General features: G+C 55.3%; 1 protein-coding gene across 1 annotated transcript in view; it reads left to right on the top strand.

The window, feature by feature from the left end:
* The window catches only part of Disp3 (dispatched RND transporter family member 3), a 46,723-nt gene extending 28,497 nt beyond the window's left edge, over window positions 1-18,226 (top strand). Inside the window, exons 7-21 of the mRNA XM_055615289.1 lie at window positions 533-672; window positions 1,142-1,290; window positions 1,476-1,637; window positions 2,504-2,665; window positions 4,242-4,355; window positions 5,120-5,256; window positions 6,544-6,728; window positions 8,309-8,439; window positions 8,532-8,704; window positions 9,361-9,487; window positions 9,929-10,074; window positions 14,561-14,720; window positions 15,372-15,485; window positions 15,968-16,134; window positions 17,094-18,226. Of these exons, the coding sequence (XP_055471264.1) occupies window positions 533-672; window positions 1,142-1,290; window positions 1,476-1,637; window positions 2,504-2,665; window positions 4,242-4,355; window positions 5,120-5,256; window positions 6,544-6,728; window positions 8,309-8,439; window positions 8,532-8,704; window positions 9,361-9,487; window positions 9,929-10,074; window positions 14,561-14,720; window positions 15,372-15,485; window positions 15,968-16,134; window positions 17,094-17,456 (2,430 nt within the window). The 3' untranslated portion in view covers window positions 17,457-18,226. The remainder of the gene's footprint in view (window positions 1-532; window positions 673-1,141; window positions 1,291-1,475; window positions 1,638-2,503; window positions 2,666-4,241; window positions 4,356-5,119; window positions 5,257-6,543; window positions 6,729-8,308; window positions 8,440-8,531; window positions 8,705-9,360; window positions 9,488-9,928; window positions 10,075-14,560; window positions 14,721-15,371; window positions 15,486-15,967; window positions 16,135-17,093) is intronic.
* Window positions 18,227-20,732: the final 2,506 nt, after the last annotated feature.

Genomic DNA, 20,732 nt, shown 5'->3' on the forward strand with positions numbered 1-20,732 from the left:
CGTGAATAGGCACTCTGACTGTGCCCTGGGGAATGGGCCTCAGGGTCTCAGTGGATTATCCGGGGCAGGTGGTGAGGTGGTTTCACAAACTTCAGGTCTGCCTGCTGATTGGTGGGGGTTTCCTCCAGTCGCCACAGCCCTGGGTAGTCCCTGAGGGATTTCTCAGGCTCCTGCCCCGACTCCCTGCATCCATTTTCGGGTACCAACCTTCTCTTCCTCTTCATCAACCCCGCAGCCTGGTTCTGTGTGATGTGTCTTGGGTAAGGGCCACTACTGGGTGCTTATTCTGGCCGTTCCCAGCTGGCCGCAGGCAGACCAGGTCCTCTGCCCTCGGCGGAGCAGGCGCTTTCTCTGCTGCTGTATCCAGCACAGCTCCCAGCTTCCGGCATCCTCCAGGCCCAGTGCTGTTGCCCTGCAGCCAAACTGTTCCCATTTCAGTCTGGAGAGACCCAGCTGTTTGGTTTTCTCGGGCCGTAGTATAGAGACTCCTGAGCCTGACCAGCGTCCTATCCTCCCTGCCTCCCGGCTGCAGATCCCAGCTGTGCATGACTTCGGCTTGTTCATGTCTCTCATCGTGACATGCTGCTGGCTGGCTGTGCTGTTCACCATGCCTGCGGCCCTGGGCCTCTGGAGCCTCTACATGGCGCCCCTGGAGAGCTCCTGCCAGAGCAGGTGAGCGACCTGCGCCCTTCACACCCTAAGGAGCCACAACGTGCTGCCGCCTCACTCCAAACCCTCTGGGGCTCTTCTGTGAGCCCAGTCCAGGGCAGGGCATGGAGGAGGAGCAGGCGTCAAGCAGCAACCTGTGGTCGTGTGTGAACAGGAGATGGACACGCTTACACACACCTTTAAAACCACCGTTTACTTCAGGGACTGATTGTGTGTTTTAGGCAGGGCTTAACCTAGGCCATGAAAGGGCAGCCTTCTCACCTCCTGTGACCCTTTGTGTTCCCAGAGGACACGAAGCTGAGGGTAGAGGGCCCCAGAAGGAACTCAGCACTGGCTCTTGCAGTCAGTGGTACCTTTGATGAGAGGCAGGAGCGCCATGTGCTGCCTGGGCCCATGGGATTTCCCGGCCTTGCCCCCATCCTCTCTATGTGCCATGACTCCTAGCCTCATGACTGTCCACTGCCCTTCATAGCTGCCACCAGAAGTGCGGTCGCAAGAGCTCCTTGCATTTCCCTGGGGACCTGTTTGCAGCTCCAGAGCAGGCTGGGGGCGGCCCTGCCCAGGGTCCCCTACCCTACCTGGATGATGACATCCCCTTGCTGAATGTGGAGGATGAGCCAGGTGAGAGCTGGCTGGCCCGGCTGGGGCTGGCCACCACAGGGAGGTTCAGAGATAGGCTGGTCCCGAGGGAGCCAGGCCAGAGGCCCGTGGAGACCCTCACCCAGCATTACAGGCTCCCCCTGTGCAGGTGTGGGCTGGGGCAGGTTGCAGCTCAAGCTTTGACTGGCTGCCACTCTGCCTGGCAGTGTCTCTGGAGCTGGGGGACGTGTCGCTGGTCTCTGTGCCCTGTGAGGGTCTGCAGCCCGTCCCCGATGGGAGCAGCAGGAGCCAGCTCCTCGCCCAGCTGCAAGAGCTGCTGCACCACTGGGTGTTATGGGCAGCTGTCAAGAGCCGCTGGGTGATTGTAGGTGAGTGTGCCCCTTCCCTTCCTGAAGGCAGGCACAGCCCACCTCCGCCCCTGTCTCCCATCTCCCCGCTCCTCATAAAAACAGGCCACAAGCCCTGGGAGAGCAGTAGTCGTCGAAGGCCTGGGTAGGACTTCTTCTCTGCCTCCTCCTTTTCCCGTGTAGGCTGCTCCTGGGCCTCCTCAGCCACTGCTCACACACTGCTCACGCACTGCCATGTGCCAGGCAGGAGAGCAGAGTACTCCCGCTTGGCCCTGGAGTAGACTAGCCTGGCTGAGTTTGAAACCCACTTCTGCCCTCTGTGCTTGTGGCCTCGGCTGTGCCAGCCCGTCTAACATTTGGTCTAAAAATGAGGTTGGCGACAGCGCCTGGGGCTAGGGCGCAGCTCGGCAGCAGGACGCATGTACCAGGCCTGGGCTCTGCCTCCCGAGCACCAAAAAGAAATAAGGGTCTAGTAAGAGCTCTAAGGAGGGCAGTACATATAAAGGTCTCGGCCTGGCATGGGACCTGCCAAATGCTTGACATTCATCAGGCACCATCACCACCTTCAACAGCTCATGAGAGCCACCCAAGTCAGAAGTGCTAGCTCTTCCGGGACTGTCAGGGTACTTCATGGGCATGAATACCCTGGAAGGCCGCCCGAAGGAGGCGCCTAAGGGACTAGCTAACCCTTGTGGAGAAGTGTCGGCTTGTAACTGACAGCCAGGCCCCAGCAACTCCACAACCACGATAGCTCTCCCTGCCTCTGGTGAGGCTATCCCCCGCCCCACCTCCCTGCTCTCCACACCACCAACAGAGGTTCTGCCAGGGTGGGGTGCCAGCCTCAGATTCTTCTCCGGGCACCATCTCACACGGCATCTTCCTCACAGGGCTCTTCGCCTCCATCCTCATCCTGTCCCTGGTGTTTGCCAGCCGCCTCCGCCCCGCCAGCCGGGCCCCACTGCTCTTCCGGCCTGACACCAACATTCAGGTGCTGCTGGACCTCAAGTACAACCTGAGTGCCGAGGGCATATCCTGCATCACCTGCTCAGGTGAGGACCCCACTGGCTGCCCCTGCCTCCTGTGGTGTCTGAGCCCACTCTTGGCCAGAGAGAGGAGAGACTGCAGAGATGCAATGAGCAGGAGGGACTGACATCTTGGGCTCAGGGGCTCCACATTACAGAGCCAGGGACAAGCTGTTCCGGTAGCAGATGGGAGCCTTTGTGGAAGAAGGGGAGGGTACTTCATGGGCTGAATACCCTGGAAGGCTGCCCGAAGGAGGTGTCTAAGCACATATTTAAAGAATGAACGTCATCAACTAATAGAACTGGGGAGGAAAGGAATAAGTTAGACCCAAAGGAGAGGGGGGAGGTCAGTCAGGCGAGGTTCGCAGAGGCGAGGAAGGAGGGTTCTGGGTTGAGGGCAGTGGCGGAGATGGGGAAAAGCAGAGCCAAGTCTGAGGGAGTGGTTGCGGGAGCTGAGACTAGTCCGTTGATGGGAGGAGCAGGGTTCAGGGGGGATTTGGGTTGGGAGACCAGATGGAGGTGGCCAGGAGGCTGGCGTCATCTCTAGAAGAGACGTGGAACAGCTGAAGGGTCACAGTTTTAGGAGTGAGTTGATAACCTGTAGGATGATGACACAGCAGGTCTCGAGCTGAACAAGCTGGGGAGGGACGGCTCTCAAGGCGTGGGGCAGGGAGAGGAGGGTGGAGCAAGGGCGGGCAAGTGTAAAGAGTAGGTAGAGGGAATGAGAGAATGCTGAGTGAATCGGATGCCTACAGCTCAGGAGAGGAGCCCGCTGCCACTGCTGTAATTGCCTTCGCCTAATTAGGGCATTGTTCCCATTAACCCAGCCTTCCCCTTCCCATTAACCCAGCCTTCCCCTTGGTCGAGGCCGGAGCTGAATGCATGATAGCAGACCCGAGCCCTGACAGGTACCAGAGCCTTGCTTCTCACAGACAGCCCCAGCTCAGCCCCCAGGTCCCCACTAGGGCTCAGAGCTGGCCTGTGTGTTCACAACACACACTCCCAGGGACCTCCTGCCTGTCTCCTGCCACCCCCAGCTGGACAGACACCAGAGCAGTGGTGAAAGAGCCACCTCACCCCTGTACCTGTACGCCACTCTGAACCCCTTTTTAGGGAGACCTTTGGTGAGGCAGCTATGATTTTCACAGAGGGCAGCCTCTCCTGGACTCCCCTCACTTCCTGGTTCCTACAGTCCCTGGTCCCCCAAACCACAGCTTTCTCCTCTGTCGATGAAGTTAAGCCCAACCTCGGGGTGGCTGTGAGGACTGCTGCTTTAATGTAGGAAGTTTCTCTCAGTTAAAAGAAGAAACAAACAAACAAAAACCACCCTTCTCTGTAGTGCAAAGCAGGCCATTCATTGCCCCGCCTTACCCTCACCTGATAGAACTGGGAAAGCGGGCACAGCAGGCACGGGCCAGCATGTCGTCCTCCAGATGAAAATAAACATTTGATGTTTTCCTGGGTTCTGCTGAGTCTCCTTCAAACCGCTGGTATTCACTCCCTGCAGCCTCTGAGCCCTTCCCAGATCCTGGCGTGTCCTCCTTGCCTACCAGGCGAGACCAGAGAGGCTCCATGTCCCTGACTTGCTGTGGGGATGGGGCAGGTCTGTTTCAGGAGAAGCCCCACAGCCTGCAGAACAGTGTCAGGACATCGCTGGAGAAGAAGAAACGAGGTCCCGGGGCTTCCTGGGCCAGCCGGCCTGAGGCCACTGCACAGGGTGAGCAGGCTGGGTCCATAGACTCTACATGGAGGGCAGGTCACATCTAAGCTGATGCTCCCAAGGGAATATGACCTGTGTCCTTGGGCCATTCACGGGACAGTGTATGGAAAATTCCCTTTACTCACCGTCTCAGCAGCCCGCCTGACTAGAACTCGGGGCTTCTTCTGCCTACTGCAGCCTCCATGAGCCTGCCCTGGCCACCAAAGAGAGTCAGTATGGGGGTGTCTGGAGCCTTGACTAGCCTCTTCTGGGGTCTCCATTAGAAGGGGTGCTGGCATGAGCATACAAGGGGAAGTAACCCTAGTGGACAATTATGTTTATCCCTGGCACCCCATGTTATTGTCGTTAACAGACCTAGCCTACCTTTCACGCTGTGTCCCATCGATGGCAACACTGTCCTAGTCATTGCTGGTGGCTCCCACCACCATGGGTGTAACTCTATCCGTGTGTCTCCCACCTTCACTGGCGCTACCCCGTCCTGTTATCACCACCTGCGCCATCACTGTCACCACCCAGTCCCATGACCATCGCTACCACCTATGACATCACCTCCTACCATCACTGCCACCATCCCACCCTAGGACCCTCACCTCTCACCACCAACCACCCCATCTCATGGTTATCTCCCACCATCATCTCCACCATCCCACCCCCATGACCAGCAGATCAGTGCTCAGCTCCCCAACCAGCAGAGCTAAGGTGGGCTTCTGCCACAGCCTGAGGCAGTGTCCGCTCCTCTTCCCTCCCTTGGTTGTCCTCAGAGTCTGTGAGCACTGTGTACATCTCCAAAGTGAAGAGCAAAGGCCATCCAGCTGTCTACAGGTTTTCCCTCAATGCCAGCCTACCAGCCCCCTGGCAAGCCGTGTCCCCTGGAGATGGAGAGGTGCCGTCCTTCCAGGTGAGCCTCGGCTGTCGTGAAGTCAGGCACTGAAGAGGGGCTGTTGGTGCCATACTGATGGACACTAAGCATGTAGGCAGGGAGCAGAGCCCTTGAGGATGGACTGCTCAGGCACATGAGGAGCAGCAGCCCGTAGAGTCAGACATGTGTCTGCATCCACAGACCGGGGTTGGGGTCCTAGCTCTGGCCTGTGTAACTTGCATGCTGTTGGGCAGGTGAGTCAGTGTCTCTGAGCCTCGGTTTCCTCATTTGTGAAATGGGGACATAAAAGACATTGCTGGGTATACAGGGAACAAGAGCTGTGTACCAACCGACAGCTGGAATGCAGTGACTGTCCCACACTGGCAGCCACAGTTCAGCCTCCCACAGCCACATGCAGGTTCAGTGTCCCCTCGTGTTCCTTTAACCCTTCCCCCCTCCAGAAGACTGGCACAGGGGAACCTACCTGGTCAGATTTGTCCTCTCCATCACGCGCACACACACACACAGCCCTGCCTGGCCTCCCTTCTCAGATAACCCTCTCTCACATGATGGTCTCATCTGAATCTGGCCCAGCTGGAATCTGACACCGTCTCCACTGCCAGCTCCACAGGGTCAGGGCCTTGGCCATCCTGCCTAGGCTGTCTGTATATCCAAGCACCAAACCTGTCCCAAGAAGACACCTAGTATCCTAGTTTCATCCCTCATGCTGTGATAAAATAACCTCAATGAAAAGCAACCTGGCAGTGAAAGGGGTTTATCCCAGCTTATAATTCTAGCTTACTGTTCATCATTAGGGGAAAATCACGGCAAGACCTTCAGACAGTCCCATCACACCCACAGTCAGGAACAGAGAGAAATAAATGTATCCACGCTCACTTGCTTGTTTGCGCTCAGCTCAATTTCTTGATCCTCATACAGTCTGGACCCCCTGCCTAGGGAATGGTGCCGCCCACAATGGGCTGCATCTTCCACATCAGTTAACTGAGACATCTCCCACAGGCCAACCTAGTGTAGACAGTCCATTTAGACTCTCTTCCAGATGTTTTTTGCTTGTGTCATGTCAACAGTTAAGGTTAGCCCAATGATTTCTGCTGGAAAGAAATGAGGTTCAGAGAGAGAGAGAAGGGAGCAAAGGGAGAGATGGGAGGTTGCCCAACTTTCAAGTTCAGATCTAAGCCTCTGAGCTCTGAGAACCAGGACAAGGTGGGAGACAGGCCGAGGAGGGAGGGGACAGACCTTGAGGCCGGGCAGGCCGAGGCAGCCTCCCCGAGTCACGTGTCTTATCTCTGTCAACCCACTGCTTAGGTGTATAGAGCGCCTTTTGGTGACTTCACCAAGAAGCTGACCGCTTGTATGTCTACAGTAGGGCTGCTCCAGGCGGCGAGCCCCTCCCGCAGGTGGATGGTGACGGCCTTGGCCTGTGATGCCAAGAGGGGCTGGAAGTTTGACTTCAGTTTTTACGTGGCCACCAAGGAGCAACAGCACACGCGGTAAGAGCAGTGCAGGTACAGTGCCCAGAGCACCGCTGCTTCCCTTCTCTTTCTCTCGCTCTCTAGGAGGGGACACTGGCAAGGATGAGCGGCCCACAGTACCCCCACTTCACCTTGCCACTGATCCGGTCAGCCCTCAGGGTCACCATGGCCAAGTCCCGGATCCACCTCAGGACCTTGGCGTTTATACCCTGTGCCCAGAACACTCTCCTCGTGCCCTCCCAAGCCCTACTCCCCCAGATTCAAGCTTTCAGCCTCACGCTGCCTCCCGGGGGAGGCTGTCCCTGTACAGCGCCCTCTCCATCTGACATCACCCCTCTCAAGGCTCTCCACTGCTGTTGCTGGCCCAGTTGCCACCTGCTGTCATGTTGGTCTGGCGTGTAACCTGTCCAGCCCCGGAACTGTGTCCTTTAGGGCACTCGGAGAGGTCGTGCAGGCTGCATCCAGCACATGGTGTGGCGTCTGACACACAACAGGCACTCAGTAGGTGTGCTGGATGAGTGTGTGCCCCACTTCCTGTCCAAGGCCCTACCTACTCCTAACAAGCAGGGCCTTTCTGTGCTCCTTTCCTAGATTGTTGGGGATTGGTGCCAGTTTGATCTGTTGTGGTTTCTATTTTATGCTCAGTCTCCACCCCCTGGCATGCGGCAGGATGCCTCATTTTTGCTGATTCAGAGCTACATCCTCCGCCTCATGGCGTCCCAAGACCTCAGGGCAGTCTTGCCCCAGGCTTTATACCCTTGTGTCAGGTAGGGCTGTCTTGGCCCAAGTACCCAGCCATTAATTTTCCAAACACCAAATGTGTACCATGCAGCACGCTAGGGGCAGGGCGGGAAAGCGATCACCTCCCCTGGAGAGGAACAGGAACACTCAGGAACAGCGCAGCTCCTGTTCCAGGAAGGCATCTCAGCGCCAGGCCTACACTGCCTGGGCCACCTGGGGACTGCGGTCTGACAATGAACTGGCTCCTGGGCATTCAGCTCCCCCACCCCAACAGGCTGACTCCACCTGGAGCAGCGGGGTGAAGTCAGGAGGCGACAGGTGGTCAGGTGGCTCTAGCTAAGAGCCCTTGTCTCAGGGTGGACTGTCTGCTCTTGGGCCCAGGGCTGAGCTTGCTCTGTGTACACAGCTGGGGCCTGGCAATTCCCCGGATAAACTTTCTAGGAGAAACTAGAAGCTAGTGGCAGACTCAAGGTTCCATGACTCCTCAGGTTGCAACGGGCTAGCTGGCTGCTGATGGATTAAGGCTGGCCCTAGGTCCTTCCTGAACTCTGGAGGGCAGTCTTAAACTGGACCCTCGTACCTCCTCCCTTCTTGAGCCATTGTGGGATTGTGAGACCCAGAGGGAAGAGCCTTGATCAGGGTCAGGTCTGTCGTGGCAGAGGCAGAACTAAACCCCAGCCCTGGGCACCCTCTGTCCTGTGCTGGAGGAGCCCAGCTTGGTCCCCACCTGAAATGGCCTCCTTGCCCTGCCTTCCCCGACCTTTCCTGGGCTTCCTAGCCCAGCCAGGCCTCCTCGTCTCACCTCGTTTGATCTTTCTTGGCTGTCCCCACTCAGCCTGGCCTCCCTGCCTCCACAGGAAGCTGTACTTTGCTCAGTCTCATAAGCCCCCCTTCCACGGGCGCCTGTGTGTGACACCACCTGGGTGCTTGCTCAGCTCCAGCCCTGATGGGCCCACCAAAGGCTTCTTCTATGTGCCTAGTGACAAAGGTAATCGTGGGCGCCCATCCCTCGGGGGGTCAAGAGGAGCCTCAGAAGCCTGGGCCCCGCCCTCAGTGTTGGCTCTGATTCCTCCCCTGCAGTGCCCAAGGCTCGGATCTCTGCCACCTTTGGCTTCAACCCTTGTGTGAACACAGGCTGTGGGAAGCCAGCAGTGCGGCCACTGGTGGATACAGGGGCCATGGTCTTCGTGGTCTTTGGCATCATTGGCATCAACCGCACCCAGCAGATGGACAACCACGTTATCGGGGACCCGGTACGGTCACTACCTTCCCATGCATTCTTGACTCAAACACAGCTCCTGCAGTTTTCACGGGGCCTCCACAGGCCCCTGAGGCAGCTGTTCTTCCCTGGGAGGGCCAAGCAGAACTGATGGAGAATTACTGAGGAGTGAGGGTACATTTGGGGACCCACTGGCTGCCTGCTCGCCATTAGGGGCTGGAACAGAGATGAGAGGAATCAAGCCTGTCCTCCTCTGGGGTGGGGTCTGAATGTTGACACTACTGACCATGTGTGACCTAAAGGCCCACAGATGTACTTGCAGTGTCGCTGTATTTGGGTTGGGCGCAGGCATGAAAGGAAGAAGATGAGGTCAGTCTCTTCAGTCCGGATGGACACTGTCCACGCTCAGAGCAGGGGTGGGAGACTAAGGAGGAGACAGGCAGGCATGTAAGATAGAGCTGGCTGGAGGCGAGGGAGGAAAGCTTTAAGGCTTTTTAGAGGTGAGAGTAGGGGCTGCAGGGTGAGCAGAGGGGTCAAAGGGGCAGAGCAAAGGGAGCAGCGGGTATCCACGTGAGGAAGTGACGTGGAAAAGGGAGCTGCTGCAAGGTTGTCCCCACAGTGGGGAAGGGGAGCCTGGGGCTGAGTCCACAACTCACTGAGTGCCTGGGCCGGTGTGTCTCCTTGGGAAAGGGCAGCGTCATCTACGACAGCAGCTTTGACCTCTTCAAAGAAATCGGGCACCTGTGTCGCCTCTGCAAGGCCATCGCGGGCAACTCTGAGCTGGTGAAGCCGGGCGGGGCCCAGTGCTTGCCGTCAGGTGTGTGTGGGTAAGGCTGGGGAGGCTGGGGGTCCACGGTCTGCGAGGTACAGCTTGATGACGCATGCCTGGTGTTCGGGGGTCTGGGCTGGAGTGTGTCCATACAGCATTCACAGTACAGAGGTTCCCCCAGCTGTGCACAGGCTTGAAAGTGAATCCGAACGCTGCAGGGATGTGCTAGCGTAACGTATAGCTGTGCCTCCAGGGGGCGCTCTTCCAAAAACTGAGGGCAGGGCAAGGGGCCGGTCCAAAGACGCCTGGCGGCAGTGATCCGAAATACTGTTTCCCGCCTCAGTGGCAAGTTGTAGGTCTCTCAGTGACACTGCTCAGTGTGTGCCAACACCCTGGAGGCTTGAGAGGCAGGGGAGTGAGTACGCCTGGGTGTAATGTGTGGGACTGACCGCTTTTCCCGCCACAACCCCCTCTTGCTTCTTCCTACAGGGTACAGCATCTCTTCCTTCCTGCAGATGTTACACCCTGCGTGCAAGGAGCTGCCTGAGCCCAACCTGCTGCCCGGGCAGCTCTCCCACGGGGCGGTGGGTGTCAAGGAGGGCCGAGTGCAGTGGATCTCCATGGCCTTCGAGTCGGTGAGGCTGGGGCCCCTGCGCAGTGTGCTCACCTTGAACCTGAGTCCCCACTCCTGTCCCTCAGCCCAGACCAGAGAAAGACGCCCAGGCCTTGATCTGAGGTCCAACTGTCACTGGCAAGCACCACCCCCACTTGATCGCACCACTCCCATCGTCCTTCCTACACATAGACTAACAGTCTGTAAGGATAAAGGGAGGCCAGGAGACTCCCCACTCTCTGCTTCTGCCAAGGGAGATCCGGGAACGCGTGCACACACACGTGCACATTCTGATTATACACACAGTCACCTGACCTGGCCTCCCTGAGACTTGGCACTTTAGTCCTCAGGCTTGGAAGGCGTCCTGCTGCCTCCATGTGGAGACTAGGGCCCAGCCTTTACCTGATCGTGGTGTGATTGACGTTATAGCTCAGATCCCCACTTCCCTTTGGCTTCTTATTCTCCACCTACAAAGCAGGGTTTAAAAGCCTTTCCCCACCTGAATGGTGATGGCGCGCGCCTCTAATCACAGCAACTGGGGGGCCGAGGCAGGTGGATCTCTGAGTTTGAGGCCAGCCTAGACTACAGAGCAAGTTCCAGGACAGCCAGGGCTATACAGAGAAACCCTGTCTCAAAAGGAGGGCGGGGGCTGGAGAAATGAATCAGCAGGTAAGAGCACTAGCTGCTCTTTCAAAGGTCCTGAGTTCAATTCCCAGCACCCATATGGTGGCTCCCAACCGTCTGTAACTGTAGTCTCAGGGGAGCAGATGACCTCTTCTGGTGTACAGATAGATATACATGCAGATAAAACAGCCACATACATAAAATAAATAAATCTTTAAAAAAAAATTAAAAGACTTCCCCTGCCCATCTTGGCTCTTATGGAGACACAGACCCATGGAGATAACGCACTTTTCGGGAAGTGGCAAAGATAAGACCAGGTGACAAGTGGGAGAGAGTGCGTGTCCTCAGGCCCCTCATGCCATCCCCATGGTCAGTGTCACTTGTACAAACCATGAAGCCTCTGATAAGCTCATGTGACTAGAGATCCCTAGCCCAGTGAGATGAATCCCAGGCTGATGCAAGGTCTGAGTCAGAGTTCCAGGGAGGACATTCCTTTTTGATCTTTGGCAAAACATTATATAAAACTTAGTGCCTGCATTAGTTGGCATTTTGTTGCTAATACCAACAGCAGGCGGAAGGAAGGAAGGCAGGAAGGCAGGGAGGCTGGTTCATGGTTTCAAATTGTTCAGTTCAACATGGAGAGGAGGAAGTAGCAGAGACTAGCAGGCCATGTCTCAGGGGAACAAAGTAAGGTTACGAGAATGCTAGCTTTCCACTAGCCTTCTCCTCTTTCATTGCACCTGGGACGCCAGCCTGTCGGATGGCACCACCCACATCAAGGTGAGTCTTTCTTCCTCACGCAATACTTTCTAGAAACCTACAAGTTTCCCTTACTATGCGTTACAAATCTACCCCTGTCAACTTGACACCTAAATATATCAGTTTAAACCCCTGGTCCAGGTCATGTCCATCTCACAGTGAAAAATGTATTCTTAACAGTTCTGATGTCTTTCAAAAGTCTTGATTTCAGAGTCTCCTCTGAGACTCAAGGTAAGCCCTTAGCTGTGAGCCCTGTGAAATAAAAAAGGCAGGTACGATCTCTGTGATCTTTACCTCTTGCATCCTGCATACCTGCAAAACAGCACTGTGTGGGCGATACTACGGTCTGACACCGACTTGAGCAGTATGCGGCCTGCCTTGGACTGTAACTCAAGGGCTCTGAGTGCCCAAGTAGTGGAAACACTTCCCTGGGTGGCCCGTGTTTGGCAAGAAAAAGTCTTTCAAATGAGTTGTCATTTTATGTCTCCAGTGATGAGATGTCCTACGGCTTTTCCTACTGTCCCAGCTTAGAGTACATGGGTTTTTCTTCATAGTGCCAACCTGTGTAATGGTCCTGCTACAGCTTTCAGCTGGTTCCCTTTGTGAACAGACTGCATATTTTTCACATCCTTTTGTTTCGTTGGTTTGCGTTTTCACTGTAAATCTGGCTAAAAGTGGGCAGCATTAACCATGCCACAGCCTCAGTGTTATGCTGTTTTGAAACTTCCTCAGTCAAATTAATGAATCTGTGACCTTTAAATGTGTCTTCTCACAATGTTTTGAGACTATCTTAATGTCTTGTTCCAGGTATTGTTTGCCCTGCTCAGGGTTTCCATTGCTGCAGTGAAAAACACCACAACCAAAAAGCAAGTTAGGGAAGAAAGGGTTTCTCTGGCTTATACTTCCACATCACTGTTAATAATTGAAGGAAGCCAGGACAGGAACTCAAACAGGGCAGGAACCTGAAGGCAGGAGCTGAGGCAGAGGCCATGGAGGGATGCTGCCTACTGGCTTGCTCCCCATCACTTGCTCAGCCTTCTCTTTTAGAACCCAGGACCACCAGCCCTGGGATGACACCACCGTCAATCACTAATTATGAAAAATGCTGTGCAGACTTACCTGCAGCCCAGTCTCACAGAGGCATTTTCTCAATTGGGGTTCCTCCTCTCGGATGACTCCAGCTGTGTTGTGTTGGCATAAGACTGTCCAGCACACTGTTATAAAACACCCTGACATAAGCAACTCAAGAGAGAGGGTTTGTTTTAGCTCACAGCTTCAGGTTACAGTCCATCAAAATAAGGAAGTCACAGTGACAGGAGCTTGAGTCATCTGGTCATCTGCACTCATAGTCAGGAAGCAGGGAGTAATGAGGGAGTGCATGCCTGTATTTAGTGCCCACAGGGGCCAGAAGACAGCATCAGATGCCCTGGAACTGTAGTTAGAGATGGTTGTGAACCACTGTGTGGGGGCTGAGAGTGAAACCCAGCTCCCCTGTGAGAGCAGCCAGTGCTCTTCACCACTGAGCCATCTCTCCAGCTCCTCCCCACTATACTCCTATACAGTTCAAGCTTCTCTACTCAGATAATAGTGCCTCCTCCAGTGAGTGGGTTCCAATTAATGTAATCAAGACAGTCCTCCTATGGACATGCCCCAAGCCCACTTGGCATAGACAGTCCCTCACTGAGAGCTTCTTATCAGGTGAATGTAGATTATTTCAAACTGACAATTAAAGTTATCCATCACAGGGACATAGACAAGGTGTAGACACTGTATGTTTTCTAGAATGTAACACGAATGGACTCTAGTCTAATTCCCTGATTCCTTACTACCATCTGAAACTTTTAAGTGCACAGTCTTTACTGCCCACATTCCTGTCTGCATTCTGATCTCCCAAGATCCCACCAAAATGGCCTCATCAGCTCTGGATAGAGCATTTTAGAGTTGTTCTAGTCCACAGATCCAAACCAAATTCCTGCTACAAACCTCTAGGAACCTAAGAACTATATGGTCAGGCTTAGTTGCAGCGACAACCCCACTCCTGGTACCAATTTTCTGTATTGTTAGTATTTTATTACTGTTACCTAAATGCTTGACTGGGAGTAGAGAGGAAGAGTGTAGACCGTCATGGCTGAGACAGTGGTGGAACAGAGCATCTCCTGTCATGGTGTGCCAGGAAGCAGAGAAGGAGTGTTGGCATTCTGATAGCATTTTATTTTAACATTTTGTTCAGTTTATTCATTCATAGGTCCCCAGTCTATGGGGTGGTGCCACTCACATCCAAAATGGGTCACTTCCTCTCAATTACTGTAACTCCCTGGAAATACCCTCAACATACAAAGTCAGAGGTGTGCCTCATCAAATCCTCAGTGGTTCTAAATCCAGTCAAACTGACAATGGAGATTGGCCATCCCACCATTTTAGCCATTTTTGTGACATTAAAAACATTGACAATTGGGCATGGTGTCACACACCTTTAATCCCAGCACTTAGAAGGCAGAGACAAGTAGTCTTCTGTGAGTTCAAGGCCATCTTGGTCTATATAGAGAATTTCTAGCCAGCCTCGTAGTGAGACCCTGGCTCAAAAAGAGAGAAAATTCAGTGTCGCTGTTGGACTCTCATTGATACCATCCATCTGTAAAACTTTAATGGATGCTCTGTCCCCATTAATCACCAAGTGGCTGCCCTTCCTCCCACCTCATTCTGCTTTCCGTTTGTGTTTAACTACACTAAATAGATCACATAAATGGAATCATACAGATTTGTCCTTTTCATGGGCCTTGTGCCCTTCAAGGTCCATTCATATTGTAGCATGTGCTAGGACTGTCTTCCTTTCTCCAGGCTGATGCCACAGCCAACCTGAAACTAGAGATGGCTTTGATCATCTCAGCCCTTCCAAGCTGACCAAGCACACGCACACACACACACACACACACACACACACAGAGAGAGAGAGGGAGAGAGAGAAGGAGGGAGAGCTGTGCATGGACATGCTGAGCTCCTGGCAGTGCATGGGGGGTGGCTCAGCACCCACATCCTCACAGGACACCCTCCACTGGTGGCCACCGAGCAGCTGTCCCCAGGACATGCAAGCAGACCCCGAGTCTCACCCGCCTGTTCCCCTGCAGACCACCTACAAGGGCAAGTCCTCCTTCCAGACCTACTCGGACTACCTGCGCTGGGAGAGCTTCCTCCGGCAGCAGCTGCAGGCCTTTCCCGAGGGCTCAGCCCTGCGACGGGGCTTCCAGACCTGTGAGCACTGGAAGCAGATCTTCATGGAGATCATAGGTGGGTGTGAGTCCAGCCCTCCCCGGGTGGGAGGTGCCGTGTGTCCACACGGGCAGCCGCCCACACTGAGAGCGTGCTGTGGGCTGTCTGTGCTACCCTTCTGCCACCCCGAGTTCTGGCTCAGAAATGAGGTGTAACGCGGCACCCCGGCTACTGATGAGAGGCCAGCGTGTGGGTCCTCTCCTGCTGGTGGCGTCTGTCCATGTGTGATCTTGAATTTGGCCACCTGGAAAGGAACATTCTGGCCAGCGAGGTGTCTCAGTGGGTAAAAGCGTTTGCCATGCAAGCCTGATGATCCGAGCCAACCCCCGAATCTGTGACGGAAGGAAAGAACCAACAGCCCTAAGTCCTCTGGCCTCTCCACGTGCTGTGGCACGTGAGCAGATATACACATGTGTGCAGTAATAATTTAAAAAGTGTGTCGTGGCCTCTCTGGAGGCCTGTTTAACGCCTTGAACTCCAAATAAAATTCACCTGCGGCCAGCCCTTGCCTCACCGAAGAGAGACTCAGGGAGGCCATGCACCCCGGGGTGGCCAAGCTAACTGTGACTGTGTCTTCATACAGCCCTGGTGACCTCTGTACTGGGGAAAAAGGGAGCCACAGCCTCTCCACCCTGTGTCCCCTGAGTCCCCTTCTCTCCTACCTGGCAGGAGTTCAGAGTGCCCTGTACGGCCTGGTCCTCTCCCTGCTCATCTGCGTGGCTGCAGTGGCCGTGTTCACCACCCATGTCCTCCTGCTGCTGCCCGTGCTCCTTAGTATCCTAGGTATGTGTGCCCGGGGCGACCAGAAATGACACCAGCCGGGCTATATGGCAGGAGGCAGTGGGCCAGCTGTGGGTATGTGGTTGGTGGAACAGTGGGCCAGGTGGGTCGGAGTGGGCCCACGTGTAGGGGTCTTCTGGTCCTCAAGGCTCCGAGTTTCACTGAGCCTCTGGCCATCCAGTCTTAGCAAAGGCCTTGTTGCCAATCTCAACCCTACATCCGTAATGCCATGCTCCCCGCTTGGCATTGCGTGACGGTGACAAACAGAAACTGCACGTGTGTGTGAATGGAGCCAGGTTTCCTCTGCGCCATCATTCAGGTGAGTGGCACCTTGTGGTACCTGCCTTCCCCCTCCTCCCTCCCCTTCTCTCTGACTTTGACCCCATCATCCCTCTTGACTATAGATTTTCCCATCCCCCAGAGACCCTGTAGGACCACAAGAGCAGAGAAAGGTCTAAGCTCTACCCTCGCTGTCCCTCTCATAGGCATCGTCTGCCTCGTGGTGACCATCATGTACTGGAGTGGCTGGGAGATGGGCGCCGTGGAGGCCATCTCCCTGTCCATCCTGGTTGGCTCTTCTGTGGATTACTGTGTCCACCTGGTAGAAGGCTACTTGCTGGCTGGGGAGAACCTACCCCCACACCAGGCTGAGGTAAGCAGTCCTGTGTGTGCCTGACCCCTGACTCACCTCCCACTTTGGGACATCCCATCTGTTTCCCCCGCCCCCAGGCAAGCCGAGTCCTTGGAGCTCTTCCTGAGACTGCAGTGTCTCAGTCCACAGCCCTGGGTGCATGGGGTGTCTTTCCAGTCATGAGACGACAGCCGTGCAACCCTCTAATGGAGTAACAGCCTACACTCGCTGTGGACCTAAGGAGGGGATTGACAACAGAGTTGTTCTAGTTAAATGTCTATTGCTGTGATACTATACATACCCCGGGCAGAAAAGCATTTTAGAGGAAGAAGGGTTTGTTTGACTTCTGATTCCACTTTCTAGTCCATCATGACGGACAGGTCAGGGCAAAAACTCCAGACATCTAGTCACATCCTTCTTCAGTCTGGAGCAGGGAGAAATGGAATGCATGCGCTCTTGCTCGCTGCGCTCAGTTTGGGGTATCCACGACCACACAGTTGAGGATCCCGTGCCTGGGGATTGGAGCCACCCATGGCAGGCTGTGTCTTCCCACGTCCATTAACAACCCATAGGACACCCCCACCACCCAACACAATGTAGACAACCCCTCGCTGAGGTTCTTCTCCCAGGTGATGCCAGGCTGTGCCAAGCTGGCAACTAAAGCCAACTTGCCTCCATTTTGTTTCGTTTTTTTCCTGCTTTGATGTGAAGACTGATTAAAAGGGTGACAAAAAATTAAGTCAGCCACACTTTCAGTTACTTTTTGGTTGAAAGTGTGGAGTAGCTCCAGTCAGAGATACCATTTTTGAGGACCCACTGTGCATGCCCTCCTGTCCTACAGCCTTGCCAGCCAATCTTAGGCAGAGACAGCCTGGGGCAGCGGTATATGCTGGCTATCTACAGTGTGCGCTCAGCCCTAGGGCGCTCTCTCTCTCTCTGTCTGTCCCCGTTGTCGTGTCCCCCCCAACCCCCTGCCTCAGGATGCCAGCTCTCAGCGCCAGTGGAGGACCTTGGAGGCAGTTCGGCATGTTGGCGTGGCCATCGTGTCCAGCGCCCTCACCACCGTCATCGCCACCGTCCCGCTCTTCTTCTGCATTATTGCCCCCTTCGCCAAGTTCGGGAAGATCGTGGCGCTCAACACCGGAGTGTCCATCCTCTACACGCTCACCGTCAGCACCGCCCTGCTGGGCATCATGGCCCCCGGCTCCTTCACCCGGACCAGGACTTCCTTCCTCAAGGCCCTGGGTGCGGTGTTGCTGGCCGGGGCCGTAGGGCTGGGTGCCTGTCTCGTGCTCCTGCGCAGTGGCTACAAGATCCCCCTGCCCAGCGGGGCCACGCTATAGCCCCGTGCTTGGGTCCTGACTCACGCACCTTTCACTGCAGCAGGGGATGAGGGGATCTGAGACTCAAAGCCTCTCGGTTTCTGGCCCAGTTCCAACTAGCTCCGCCCGCAGGCTTCGTGGGACTGGGCCCCAGAGCTGTGTGGGCCACACCACCTTCATCACAGCGCAGACTGGGAGTGAAGTCAGACACCCCCACTGAAGCCTGCCTGGCCGTGGAAGACTCTCTCCCATACCTGGACACCACCCGGCAGATGGCTTCCTGCCAGTGTGTCCTCTCATACTGCGTCAGTGCTCACGACCTGCTTGGTGGACATTTCAGGACCCCCTACTCTAGAGATTTGTAAACTGAGGCACCGGGAGGCAGGGACTGCCCTGTGGCTGGATCGGGGCGGAGCCAGAGTTGCCTCAGGACATAGGATTCCACGGGGCATTTGCAGGAAGAGCACAGCTGATTCGGGACAGGGAGGCCACGCCCTCAACCACGCCCCCTCGGCTTTCTGGCGCCGAGCTGGTGACCCTGTGGCCCTTCCCAGGCCAGTGCTCCCGCAGCGGAAACAGAGGCACTTCCTGGGGTGGTGCATGTACTAGCCCCGGCCCCAGCCTCCCTGGAGTTCTGCCTCAGCCATCTACAGATTCAAACCTCATCTCCCCCCACCTGACTGAGAGTGAGTGACTCGTGTGAGGGGCTGGCTGTGCCTGCCGCCTGCTCGCGGCAGATGGTCCCTATTAAAATGAGACAAAACTGCAGACCGCCGCTATTAACACAAGCATTTTCAGCCTCGCTGGCTCCATCATGTTCTTAAAATTGAGATAACTAAGTGTTCACCTGCAGCCTGCCACAGAGGGCGGCACCGGACCCGGACAGGCACAGAAGTGGGTAGAGAGCTGGGAACCCTCTGGGCTCAGAGTGAGGCTGGGGCCTCCTGGTGGGAAGTGGTTGGGGCTCAGGAGAAGTTTGTGCCTTTATGGGGCCCATCCAGCCCCACAGATGGGCATTTCTGAAAGCCTGGCATTGTGAAAGCCACTGGTGCCACTGGCGTTCTTCCTGGGCATAGATCTCGTGCCCCTTGGGGTCTTATAAAGCTGGACACGGACTGGACTTCGACAGATCCCTGAGGGTGAGAAAGGAAACCAGGGTGGTCTGCGCACCAGCTCGCCTGGTCACTAATAGATATTGAAGGGAGGGCTGGGAAGCATGACAGATACCACTGTGTCCTAGCCTAGAGTATGCCTGGCATGGCGTGGTGCCCAGTGTTTGTTGAGGAAATAGCAAACCTTTGGACTCACCATCCAGTCAAGAAGTGAAGCAATCGTGGGTACCGGCTGGCATATAACACAACAGACGTTCTTCCTGGAGTTGGTGTTTGTTTCCTGAGGCACTATGATGGCACCACAGATGTCTGCAGCAGAGAGGGCCCTCGGCTTGGAGAGCAGGCCTGTTCCCTCTGGGAATCCAAAGAGAGGATCTGGCCCAGGCCTCCCTGGCTGCTGGGCATCTGCTGGCCTCCATGTGCCTATCATTTCACGTCCTCATCCCTCTCTAAGAGGGACATCTGTCATGCTGGATTTGACCCCACCCTCATGATGTCATCTTAACTTGATTGGCTGCAGCAATCCCCCCCCCCCCCATAAGCTCCTGTTCATGGAGACTAAGCTTTTAGGGCTACCGCATACCTAAGGACAGAGTCATCATATTCAAGAGTCAGGTTTTGGAGGGCAGGGGCAGCTCAAGTCTGAGTTTCTCTGTGGCTGTCCTGGAACTCGCTCTGTAGACCAGCCTGACCTCAAACTCAGATTTTTCCGCCTCTGCCTCCCAGGTGCTGGAATTAAAGGTGTGCACCTCCACAGCCAGGAGGAGTCAGCTCTTTTTCGTTCTCTCTTCTCTGTGGGTGCAGTGAACTTTATTGATGGTATTCAAGAAAGTAGGGTTCCCTAGGCCCCTCCCATTATTCTGGAGGTCTGGGATGGAAACTGTGAGGGAGGTGCTCAGTGTCGGGGGCTGAGTTAGGACAGGGACTCCTCAGCCGCCATGTTCCTACCCACAATGTGCCATGGACCTGACATGCCACCTGGAGAAAGCTGACAAGTATGGTGAGATCAAGAAGGTGGTGAAGCAGGCATCCAAGGGCCCACTGAGGGGCATCCTGGGCTACACTGAGGAGTCAGCTCTTTTTTATAACCATCAGTTGTAGATGGATTCAAGGGAGCCAAAGCCTGAGAGATGGGTTTTCCTGGATCCTGAGCCTGACGTGGAGCATAGCACATAGCTGTGTCCCCAAAGCATATCCTCAACCATCAAGGCACATAACCTCTCACAAGGGCAGATGGTGTTCCTCGGGGGCTGGAGGCTGCAGTCAGACAAGGAGCCTGGTCTCAAACTCCTGAAGCAAGTTCTTGGATCTGCCTAACACACTTTTTGCTTGGTAAAGCTGGAGCCCCGGGAGGCCTGTCATGGGGGAAAGGTCTCAGGGAGCAGGCGGGCTCCGGAGCCTCTTGTGTGGCAGCCACATATACAGGGCCCGTGCAACCGACCACAACATAGAGTGCGGTGCTGATGGCAGGTTATGAAAGCTGGGGAAGGGCCTGGCAGATTGCTAGGAAAGCTCCGAAGGATTGGTGTCTCCAAGATCTTGTCCTGAGATCTTCCCAATAACCCAGTTTAATGTAGAGCCTGGTCGTTTGCATACTGTCCACGTGACGCTTGCTCACTCAGGGAGAGCCCTGCCTGGCCCAGTTACTTTTAAGGAATGGCTCATTCTTCCCTGGGCTCCTACCTTTTCAGAGAGCTATGGGGATGCTGGGCAGGTGGGCTGAGAATGGAGGATACTGTGGCTCAGGCTTGCTAGCTTCTGGGCAACTCTGTGATCCGTGGGACTCCTATAAGCCTCCAGTTTACAGATGATTAGTCTGGTTATCAGAGAGGGCAAGAGAGTGTGGCACACTGGCTTCTGGCCAGGCTTACTGTCTCCTCCAAGGATGGCAATCTCAACATCCAGTGCGTAGCTTCTGAGGCCAGCATGCCTGCCTTCCTTCCTGGAGCCCAGTGTAGTGGCTGATAGACTCCATTCCCACCTGGATGTCTCCAGGGCAGGAACAGGCCTAGGAGAAGGAGGTGGTGACAGTTCGGGTGCCCTAGGGACAGCTGTCTGCCTCTTTGATCCCCTTCGTCTTCTTTGTGACTGTTGGCATCACCGGGTCCCAGAGGCACCACCTCCCGTGAAAAGAAGCGTGACCTTCCTTTGACGCCAATGTGGGCTGCAGTCTTAATGAGCTTTG

The sequence above is a fragment of the Psammomys obesus genome, unplaced genomic scaffold (genome assembly GCF_907164565.1).
Source record: "Psammomys obesus unplaced genomic scaffold, mPsaObe1.curated_primary_1811, whole genome shotgun sequence".
Classification (NCBI taxonomy): domain Eukaryota; kingdom Metazoa; phylum Chordata; class Mammalia; order Rodentia; family Muridae; genus Psammomys; species Psammomys obesus.